General features: G+C 34.9%; 1 protein-coding gene across 6 annotated transcripts in view; it reads left to right on the forward strand.

Annotated features, from left to right (window-relative positions):
- The window catches only part of LATS2 (large tumor suppressor kinase 2), a 61,464-nt gene extending 50,864 nt beyond the window's left edge, over window positions 1–10,600 (forward strand). For all 6 annotated transcript variants that reach the window (XM_061628574.1, XM_061628576.1, XM_061628577.1 and 3 more), the window contains exons 7-8: window positions 5,901–6,007; window positions 7,337–10,600. In XM_061628574.1, coding sequence (XP_061484558.1) covers window positions 5,901–6,007; window positions 7,337–7,831 — 602 coding nt within the window. In that variant the 3' untranslated portion in view covers window positions 7,832–10,600. The remainder of the gene's footprint in view (window positions 1–5,900; window positions 6,008–7,336) is intronic.
- The last annotated feature ends 1,102 nt before the right edge of the window (window positions 10,601–11,702 follow it).

Raw genomic sequence — 11,702 nt, forward strand, 5'->3', positions numbered from 1 at the left:
ATTATAACCAAAATTTTTTGCCCACTTGACCATACACTCTTTTACTTGTTCTTCTTCCATATCCATTTTCAATAAAAATTTATACATTTTTGCAATTATACATTCATCATTTGTACACAAATCTACTTCAAAATCAGATTTATTTATTTCAAACCCATACATTTTTTTATCAATTTTGTATCTTTCTAACAATTGTAAATAGGCAAACCATTGTGAACTATATCCTTCCTTTATTAATTGTTCTCTCTCTTTCATTATATATTCTCCATGCACATTTTCTAATAATTCTTGGTAAGTTAACCATTTCTCTTTTCCAGCCATTTCTCTTCTATAAAATGCTTCTTGACTTGAAACACATAGTGGTATTTTTGAAAAAAACCTTGTTTTGTAATTATTCCATATTTTCAACAAAGGACGTCTTATAAAATGATTGTTAAAATCCACATTAACTTTTACTTTATCATACCATAGATATCCATGCCATCCCCACTTCAAGTTATGACCCTCCAAATCCAATAATCTTTTGTTCCTCAATTCAATCCATTCTTTTATCCAGACTAAGCAACAAGCAGCAAAGTAGAGTCTCAAATTTGGTAATCCCAATCCTCCTCTTTCTTTGGCATCTTGTAGTAATTTAAATTTAATTCTTGGTTTTTTCCCCTGCCAAACAAATTTAGAAATATCTTTTTGCCATTGTTTAAAAGGTAAATCAGAGGATATGACAGGTATTGTTTGAAATAGAAACATCATTCTCGGCAATACATTCATTTTTATTACAGATATTCTGCCCATTAATGACAACTGTAATTTGTCCCATCTTAACAGATCTTTCTTAATCTCTGACCATAATTTTTCATAATTGTTATGAAACAACTTTGAATTTTTATTTGTCATAATAATACCTAAATATTTCACCTTTTCTTCTATTTTAAAATCTATCTTCTCCATCAACTCTTTTTGATTCCTTAAAGATAAGTTTTTCACCAACATCTTTGTTTTTTGGTTATTAATCTTAAATCCTGCTAATGATCCAAATTCTTCTAATTTATCCATCAATATTTTGATTCCTTCCAAGGGATTTTCTAGTACAATTATCAAGTCGTCAGCAAATGCTCTCAATTTATATTCCTCTTTTTTTATCTTTATTCCCGAAATCCTTTTGTCTTGCCTTATGTCTCTAAGCAGCACTTTTAGAACCAAAATAAATAAAAGAGGGGACAGTGGACATCCCTGTCTTGTGCCCTTTTGTATTTCACATGAGTCCGTTAAATCCCCATTGATAATTATCTGTGCCTTCTGTGATGTATAAATTGATGTGATCCATTTTATAAAATTTTCTCCAAAGTCCATTTGCTCTAGAACCTTAAACATAAATTTCCAATTCAAGTTATCGAATGCTTTCTCAGCATCCAGAAAAATCAAGGCTGCTTGTATGTCATTTCGTTGTTCAAGATATTCCAACGCATTCAAAACATTCCTGACGTTATCACGTAATTGTCTTTTAGGTAAAAATCCCACTTGATCTTCCTGAATAAATTGTTGCAGTATTATTTTCATTCTTTCGGCCAAAATCGTTGTAAAAATTTTATAATCATTATCCAATAAAGATATTGGCCGATAATTTTTTGTTTTAGTTAAATCCTGCTCTTCTTTAGGTATTAATGTTATATTGGCATTTTTCCAACTATCCGGTATCTTCCCTTCTTGCAAAATAGAGTTCATTGTGTACTGTAAAGGTAATAGAAGTTCCTCCTCCAAGCATTTGTAATACATTGCTGATAGTCCATCCGGTCCTGGCGCCTTTCCTAATTTAATTTTACTTATAGCCTCAGATATTTCTCTTGACATAATAGGACCATTAATAGCTTGTCTCTCAAAATCTGTAATTTTAGGCAAATTCTGTTTAGATATATATTCTTCTATTTTTTCAGAGGGAATTTCCTGACACTTGTACAAAGTTGAATAATATTGATGAAAAACCCTTTGGATTTTTACATTGTCTGTCAACATCTCATCTCCTTCTTGTATCTTTAAAATAAGATTTTTTTGTCGTTCTTTTCTTAATTTATATGCTAACAATTTCCCCGGTTTATTTGCAAATTCAAACGTCCTTTGTTTAGCAAAGTTTAATTTCCTTTCAATTTCTCTGTCAACATTGACACTTGTTTCTGTAACATTTTAATTTGATTTACAGTAGAAGCTTTAGTTGGATTCTTTTTCAATTCTTCCTCTTTTTGTTTTATTTCTTCCAAGATTAATTGCATTTTCTGTTGTTTCTTCTTTTTTAATTCAGAATTACATTTAATAAAATATCCCCTCATAAATGCTTTACTTGTATCCCAAACAATATTTTCACTTATCCCTTTATGTAAATTGTGTTCAAAAAACTCTTTTAATTTCTTCTTACATTCCTGCACTATTTTATCATTCTGTAATAAAGATTCATTTAATCTCCATCTAAATCCAAGATTTTTTTTTTTTAAAGTCAATATCACTGGATTGTGATCCGAAAAAGTTTTTGGTAATACATCCATCTTGGAAATATCTTTCACTAAACTTTTAGACATCCAAATCATATCAATCCTCGAAAATGTTTTATGCCTTTCTGAAAAGTAGGTAAATTCCTTTGCATTATTATTTATATGTCTCCAAGCATCCACCAATTCCAAATTTTCCATCAATTCAAAACAAATCTTCGGCAATTTGCCCTGTGTCTCTTTAATATTTTTCTCAGAAAGTCTATCCATTTTTGGTGAAATTACCCCATTCCAATCACCCATGACACACCAATGATCATATACAAACTCTGATAATTTTTCCATAAGTCCAGTATAAAACCTTGTTTTATCTTCATTGGGAGCATAAATGCCCACTATCAAAATTTTTGTACCCTGAATGGTAATTTCAACTCCCACAAATCTGCCACTATCATCCAATAATATCAATTTAGGGGACAATTGTGAATTAATATAGAGGACCACACCATTTTTTTTTTTGATCCTGCCGAAATAAATTCTTCACCCAAATTTTTACAGATTAAATATTTGGAGTCTTTCTTCTTAATATGAGTTTCTTGTAAACAAATTATATCCAATTTTAATTTTTTCAAATAATGAAATACTTTCTCTTCTGCGCCGAATTAGCTCCGTTTATATTCCAAGTTAAATATTTGTAATCCATTTTTAAGCATGTATTTTAGAAAAGTCTGTACCTGTTGCTCCCTTTGATTCATCATCATCCTTTTCTTCTTCTACCTGTTTCTGTTGACTTTGTTTCCCAGGAATTGTATCCATGTCTTTGAGTTTATCTTCTTCCATATCTTTTGAAGCTTTTCTCAAGAAATCCCTTGCTTTTTGAACAGTATTTAATCGATACTTCTGTTGTCTGAATGTAAAAATCACTCCCTCTGGAACATCCCATCTAAATTGAATTTTACATTGTTTAAGTTTTTCTGTGAAGAAAGCATATTCTTTTCTCTTTCGTAAAAGTCTAATAGGAATTTTCTTCATCACCAGTTTTTCTTTACCGTCAATTTTGAAGCCATTGTTGAAATGATATTGCAATACCATATTTCTAGTCTTTTTTTTTAGAAAATTAACTATCAATTCTATTCTCTAAGGTTTGCACCTTATCTTTAACATTTTTTACTTCCTGTGTTAATTGCCCAATATTATTTTTAATCTCACCCACTTCTGTTTTGATATGATCTTGTAAATCTTTATAGTCCTTTTTCATATTGTGAAATTCATCTTTAAATTGTTGTCTGTCCTGTTTCATCTCTTGTTTAAAGTCATTAAACCCCTCCATAATTTTCTGAAACATGTCTATCCCTTCCTGAGTATCAGTTGAAACTCTTCGCTCTAAAACTTTGGCTGTTTTCCTGGTTGTCATTTTTAAAAGGTAAAACTTTTTCTATTATTAACCAATGTTCCCAAACTTAGTGGCAAACTGTTTCTTACTTTTCCTCAACAACAAAAGAGTTAATATAATCAGGCTTGTTAGTATGATCTTAGCCAACACAGTTCTTATCTCCGGCACGTTCAAGAATGTAAAACAAATCCAGTTCTCAGCGTCCAGCAGTTAATAACATACACGAACAGCAGATTCATTGAAAAAAAAAAAAACATAATCCAAAATAGAAATGAATAAAAAATAGTCTCAGATATATTTCCTTCAAATAATCAAATTATCTTGTCCAATAGGTTGCCTCTTATTCGTTTTAATCTTTATAATTCCAAATTTAAGCCAGTTTTTTGTCATATATAAAAAAAAAGTAAAACAAATTCTTTGTATTGCTCCCTTCTTCCTTAACTTTATGCAGAACAAATCAAAAGTGTGACTCACCCAAGTTTCTTAATTAGCTGATTCGTAAACAATCCTCTTTTACGGTAGTAATTTAAGTCCAAGATAAGATTTAGACAGATGGAGGCTAGCTCATTAAAAACGTTTTTAAAGAGAAAAAAAAGTCTCGCTTACTTTCAGCACAGCATGTTGGAAATCCAAGCTCCGTCTTCCGTTGCCAGGTATGCCTTCTTATCTCAGGGGATTCCTGATCAAATCCAGCTATCTGCAACTCAACGAAGTTACGTGGATAATCTTCGGTTCTCCTTTTATCTTGGAGAACATTTGCGCCAGTCATAGATTCCTCTTGACTGACTTTAAACTGAAAAAAGCTTTCTCTGAGATAGAGCTCCCTCAGAGACAGCCACCAGCCAGCACTCCTTCCGGGAAGTCTGATGTACTAATCTTATGTAAACTGCTTTGTGAGGTCTACCTGAAAAGTGGTATATAAATGTCTTAAACAAATAAATATTGCCTCCAACTGTGAAGACAAAGCATAGCCATCGTGATACTGTTATCCTCCATGAATTTGTCTAATCCTCTTTAAAATCCTCTCTTCCTCCGGGAGCTGCATCCAGAACAGACTCTGCCTAATTCCCAGACACAAGAACTGCTTACCTACAGGGTCTGCCTCTTGTCAGAATTCTGTTTTCAGTTTATGGGCCATTATCCAGCCCACTACCAAGTCCAGGACCCTACTGCTTCACCTGATTGAGATGACAAGGAAAAATATCATCAACATTCCAGGGATTCCTAGCTCTGTTAGATGAAGTCTGATATTTTAACTCCTGCCTTGTATTCTGTATATGTCATGAAGGAAGCTTGAGATTCATAGTGCTGGGTGATTTGCAGCTGTGGAAACACAAGAGTGATGTTCAACCACTGAATCAATGTACATTTTACCCTTAGAGCTGAGACATGCCTGGTGGGCAACAAATGCAAAAAGTAGAAAGAACTGCAGGGAATTCCTGTCCACCTTTATTGAGACTTTGTAGTTTTTGGATTCACTAAAGTGTTGCAAGTGAAAACACTAAGACAGATACACCAAACACTGGGTGTGACACTTGTGCCCTACTTAATAACACCCAATACAAGCGTACAGGATACTGTGGATAGTGCAATCCTATGCATTTTTACTTGGAAGTAAGTACAGTCTTGTTCAGTGGGGTTTAAATGTGTTTAGGATTGTTGTCGCGTAATTCTGACTATGTTTGATATGAAAAGTTCAGGCTTCTCAGTGAAGAATTCCAGATTTCCTTAGGTATGCTGTTGTCTGTTTAGTGCAGTGAATAAAATATTCAGAGCACTCTTGAATATCCACTTTGCTTTCAGAGGCAGGATCAAGGTCACCCATCACAACACATATAAAACAGATTTTCAGTAATTTTTGGCTACAGTTCATTTTTTTGAGATGAACCTATAAACCTGTATGTGGTGAGATGTTTTCTTTTGTTTTTAATTTTAAATCTGACTTGCGTCTTTCATAACACAGCAGCGAGTCATGTATACAATTCTGTTCTTACTAACTGGATAACACATTTTTCCTGCTTACCTTTCAGGATACACTCAGCTTTGTGACTGGTGGAGTGTCGGTGTGATTCTGTTTGAGATGCTGGTAGGGCAGCCTCCCTTTCTGGCTGCCTCTCCCACAGAAACCCAGCTGAAGGTAAATTCTTTCCAATTAATGTTGTTAAAATAAACTGTGTAGCTCAGGGAGAAGGTTCAAAACTATATCCAGTGGTTCCTCCCCCATCTTTTCTCAATTTTCTTCAAATAATAAATCTAATCTGAATTTGCTGTTTGGCAACTATCAAATTTAGACAAAGCATCGTGGTTATTACTTAATTAACTTGTGCATTGCTTCCACATATATAAGACAATATGCATCAATAAAATCCTTTAAAAAATCCCAAAAGATATCCAAAATTCCTAATAGAGCCAGCATTAAATATCAGTATTTATCAATATATTAGAATGAAGTTAGATTTACTTTGTATCTCTTCAGCAAAAATCATTTTAAGATTGTCTAAAAATAGTATTGATCACATTTTCTTCCAAATTAAGAAAATTTAATATGGTAATTTCTAATTCACATTGGTACTGCTTAGCAAATGATACCCATATGTAGAAAGAATGTCTGGTAATTCAAGAGTTCTTCTGGTGGGTGGGGGAATCCTTTAAATATCTTTTTGCCTCAATTAGAACACCTTCTATGCCTGTCTTAACCTAATTTGTGGTACCTCACTGGTTTGGGGCCCTTAGCAACAATGACAATAGAGTACTTTCACTTGGATATGTCACTCTGTTCTTGTTGGCCCTATCCTGGTGGGATGTGCGTACAAAATTGTGGCAGTGTTTTTACAGGTCTTGGGGTGGTGACAGTGAAGAAATAGGTCAACAGGAGGCCATGCTAGCATAATTTGATTTGTTTGTTTATTTGTTAAATTTATATCCCGTCTTTCCTCCCAGAAAGAGCCCAGGGTGGCAAACTAACATCAAAAAATTAAAAACATCTGCAAAACATCTTAAAAACAAAACATCCTAAAAACATCTTTCAACCAAAACATCTTAAACTTCTTAAAAAATCTTTTAAAACAACTTAAAAACAGTTCCAACGCAGATACAAACTAGGATAAGTAGATAAGGTTTCTACTTAAAAGGCTTGTTGAAAGAGGAAAGTCTTCAAATGGCAATGAAAAGTTAACAGAGATGGTGCCTCTTCTAATATTTAATATTTAATTAATTTGCTTCATGGCTTCACCCTTTACAGAATGATGTCATGGCAGCGGTGTGGGGGTTGTATTCATTGTTGCTGTTTTCTTAGCCTAATTTTTTACAGCAGGAGAAATTATGTGTAGGGGATATAACAAGAAATGGAATTGTCATTGGGGCCAACTATCCTGTTCCAATTTGCAGCAAACCTGTTGTACGTCTAAAAGTCTCGCCTTTTAGGAGGAATATTATTGGATGCTAACTGTATATTACTGCTCTTCAGGTGATAAACTGGGAGAACACACTGCACATTCCATCCCAGATCAAGCTTAGCCCTGAAGCAAGTGACCTTATCACAAAGCTGTGTTGTGCTGCTGAAGAGAGGCTTGGAAGAAATGGAGCAGATGATCTCAAGGCTCACCCTTTCTTTGATTCCATAGACTTCTCCACTGATATCCGCAGGCAGCCAGCTCCCTACGTCCCAAAGATCAGCCATCCGATGGACACCTCGAATTTTGATCCAGTTGAAGAAGATGGTCCTTGGGATGACACTAGTGAGGACAGCACCAGGGCATGGGACCCACAGACTTCTTCTAGTGGCAAACACACAGAACATGCCTTCTATGAGTTCACTTTCCGAAGGTTTTTTGATGACAATGGATACCCATTCAGATACCCAAAGCCTTCTGGGCCAGAAGTGAGCCAGTCTGAGAATTCTGATGTAGAAAGCAAAGATGGGATGGATCAGACTGGAGCCTGTCAACCTGTATATGTGTAAATTATTGTACAGAGTTCTAAAACAACAAAAACCCCACCCTTTATTCATTTAGGATCTTCCTTTTATAGTCCTTATCTGGGATAACGTTGAGGATAATATGAGCCTGGAGAGACTAGGACTTGCAGACAAGGTCCTAAATGCAAGCTGGTTCTGGGTTTAGAGGCTATTTAGAACGGTAGATAGCTATGTTGATGAGTGCACTTGAAATCCAGATTTTCGCCACAGATTTCCGAGGACAAGTGTGTTCTTAATCAAGTTTTCCTTTTGGGGCCAGTGTTGCCCACTCTGAGCATTTACAGGCTTCCACAGCATTGTGCTATTTTTTTTTTAAGTGAGCAAAGAGCACTTATTTTTGTTTATAGCAGGGTTGTGTTTATCCTACTAAATTATAGGGATTAATTCTGACAAATCATGCTGCTGTTCTTCTTTTCTACATTTTTTAAAAATTGTCCATTGCACTTATGTCATATTTTTAGGAAAATGCGGAAGACTGAAGAACGTGTGATTAATGGTCTCTGTGCAATAATGTTTAATAAGAGAAGAAAAGTCCACTGTCTAATGTCCTAAATTTAATGTCCTAAATTTACCGGTGCCATTTTTATTCACATCATAATCTTTATGTGTATTTTTCACACATTTAAATATCCTTACATAATGTTTGAAGCTGCTTTATTTCCCCTTTTGATTTTTTTTTATTTAGTGATCAAAATGTGAGCAAGTGGCAATCAAAGAGTGATTTCAGTGACTGATGTGTGGAGAATGTTGCATGGGGCTGTGATTATTTTGTGTTTCTGTTTTGAAATGACCATTTTCTTGCCATTCACAGGCAGGTCCTGTGTATCCATTTTTACTGAGGGTCTGAACATTAACCCTTCAGGCCTTGTGTGTTGATAACATATTGTGTGGATGGTTTTGACTCTGTTATGACTGTGTGCCACCGTTGTATGTTCTGTAAAAACAAATTTATAAAGCTGTAATTCAGGCTAGGGATTGGTGGTGTGTATAGGGGAAGAGGGAGGTTAGTATAATTGGATTGTCTTGTTTCATAAAATATTTATCCTCCCAAAGAAGGGTAAATATCAAAACATTGCTTTTAAAATAAATTTGTGGCCAGGATCTACTAACTGTGTAAGATGGACCACTTACCTAGCACATGATATATAGTGTTCAGTAGTTTGAAACTTGCCATATAGTATTCATAAATATCATCAGTTAGTGTCTATATGGGGAAAAACACAGGTGAGAATTTTTAGTTTTCTGTGCCTTAAATTTGATTCACAAGCCTTATTTTCTTATCCTTAAAGTTGATAGGACTCTTCAGAGCTTGGAAAAGTTACTTTTTTGAACTACAACTCCCATCAGCCCAATCCAGTAGCCATGCTGGCTGAGGCTGATGGGAGTTGTAGTTCAAAAAAGTAACTTTCCAAGCTCTGCTCTTCATAGCAGTAATATTAAGGCAGTGACAATACTTTTCTGTCTAGAATGTGTTGAGTATATGAAGCTGCCTTTATGCTGAGTTGAATCCTTGTTATCCCAGCCACTATACTCTACGCTGGCTGGCAGTCTCTCAGGCAGAGGTCTTCCAAGCCCAGTTACCTGAGATCTTTTAACTGGACATGCTAGGGATTGAACATGAGACTTTATACATTCAAAGCATCTACTTTGCCATTGAGATATAGATTCTCCCCAGAGGCATCTTTTCATTATTATGGCTATATCTTATGATGGGAAACCCCCATATGTAGCTGCCCCAAGTATTCATTTAAACAGTCCCTAAAATCATAAAGTAGATAACATCAGATTATCTTGACCTATCTAGCTGTTTCTCAGTGATCACTTGGAGGCCTGGAAACTGCATACATGGTAAAAGCATGTTGTTTAAAAAACCTGCAGCCATTTATTAACATCACATTGAGGCAACAATGGCTGACACTGTTCCAGAGCTGCCAGGAATTGAGAACTATTCTGACCTATTTTAAATAGACAGGCCTACCCTAACCTTGTACACACAGAAATGAATAATATTTGAGGTTGCAGCCTTATTGTCTAAGTGAAGTTCCCAAATGGTGGCCCTGATTATACCTGGTCTGTTGTATTGTTATATATTTATGATGGACCATACTAATAATTCATCTCTGTCAAAATGCAAGCATACTTTAAAATATTTTTAAAAATTGTTTAAAATATACATTTTATTAGTTATGTTAACATAAGGATTATTCAAAATGATAATGGAATACTAAAGATAATTAAGCCATAAGTATCTTCATTTATATTCTATATATACCTAAATCCTTAATTCAGATTAGTTTAACAGTCCTGTTTTTAAATAATTGATTGCAATAACATTTGAGGGCAATATTCCACTGAGTTTTTGCTTTATTTTAAGTTTTTGAATCTGAAGCTTCATTTTTTCCTTATATTATTCCACATATTACTCCTTAACAATTTAGCCTATCATATCCTACCCATTGTCTAGATATATAAAGCAACAGCACCTGTAAATCCATCAGGCTAAACTAAACAAAATGATTGTGTATTTGTTTACATTTGTATGAGTGTTCTGAGATATGCAGTGCTTGTGTTGTGGCAGTTTATGAAAGATTCAGTATTACTACTTTTTATATAATAATGCCATTTTTTTATATTTACAACTATCTGACATTCTTTCATGTGGTAGGTTCTTCCTCAGGAACTCAGTTTAACTGTTATTTATTTATCATTTGTCTTTCGAAAGCTTCTGCTGGCACAATTTATTATTATTATTAAAAAAAGGAATCAAAATCCAAAGATGTCTCTGTGTTTTTATGTCCTGTTAATTGATGGAAGGCAAACTGAAATTGCTGGAGTTACATAGCCCTGATAACAAGCCCATATGTATTACTTAGCTGACAACAATTTTGCCTCCCTAAATATCCCTACATTTGTTTTTCGAAGGCCACCTTTTGTAGACCGTGAAGATTCTTACCACCGATTCCCAGGTAAGAAGGTGTTTAGGAACCTGGTGGTAGAGTTGCCACAAACACATCACCTAAAGTAAAGTTCAAAGCTGAATGTGGAAGTTTCTCCTCAGGCAAAAGGCTTGAGGGAATTTCATGGGAAGCTAAAAGAGTTTTGATAAAATTAATGAAATTCAGGGATAAATAGGAGGTCAGTATATCTCTCCGTTGTATTACCGTATATTGCCTATAATAAAATATGAAGCAAATATGGAGGTTCCTCTTCAGGTGAGACATTTTGAAGGAGGTCAGCAGAGTTTCAATAAGACTAATGCAGTTGTTGTGAAGGGGTGTTTTGTTGGATTTTGCACATTCTGATTTGGTGTAAAGACTAGAACTAAACTAATTTAATAGTACCACTTGTAACATAGCAGCCCTGCCAAAGTGGGACCAGTTTTGCTAAGAGACTAAGGATGCAATCTTATACCCACTTACCTAGAAGTAAGTCCCATTGAACTCAGTGGGACTTACTACTGAGTAGGTATGCATAGGACTGCACTGTTAGTTAATCAGATTACAGCAGTAACAGCTATGGGGAGAAGATGATGAAGCACATAACAGGAAATAAAGTTGGAGAAGGAGCCTTTATGTTTGATCGTGCATGGGAGGCTCCATATATTTAGCAAAGGGGGGGGGGAAGAGGTGTGAAAACATATATTCACAAGATACTTCTTTGTGTTTAACAGTAATTTAATAGTTACCACCTCTGATTCAATAGTCATTAATGCTGGTATTGAGGGGGTCCAGATGTTGTGGCCCTACAGATGTTGGGTTCCAACTCATCAGCCTCTGTCGGCATGCTCAACTATCAGGGTTGATGGGAGATGTAGTCCAATAACATCTGGAGGACCACAGATTCCTGATTCCTGTAC

Source organism: Rhineura floridana, chromosome 5 (genome assembly GCF_030035675.1).
Source record: "Rhineura floridana isolate rRhiFlo1 chromosome 5, rRhiFlo1.hap2, whole genome shotgun sequence".
NCBI lineage: Eukaryota > Metazoa > Chordata > Lepidosauria > Squamata > Rhineuridae > Rhineura > Rhineura floridana.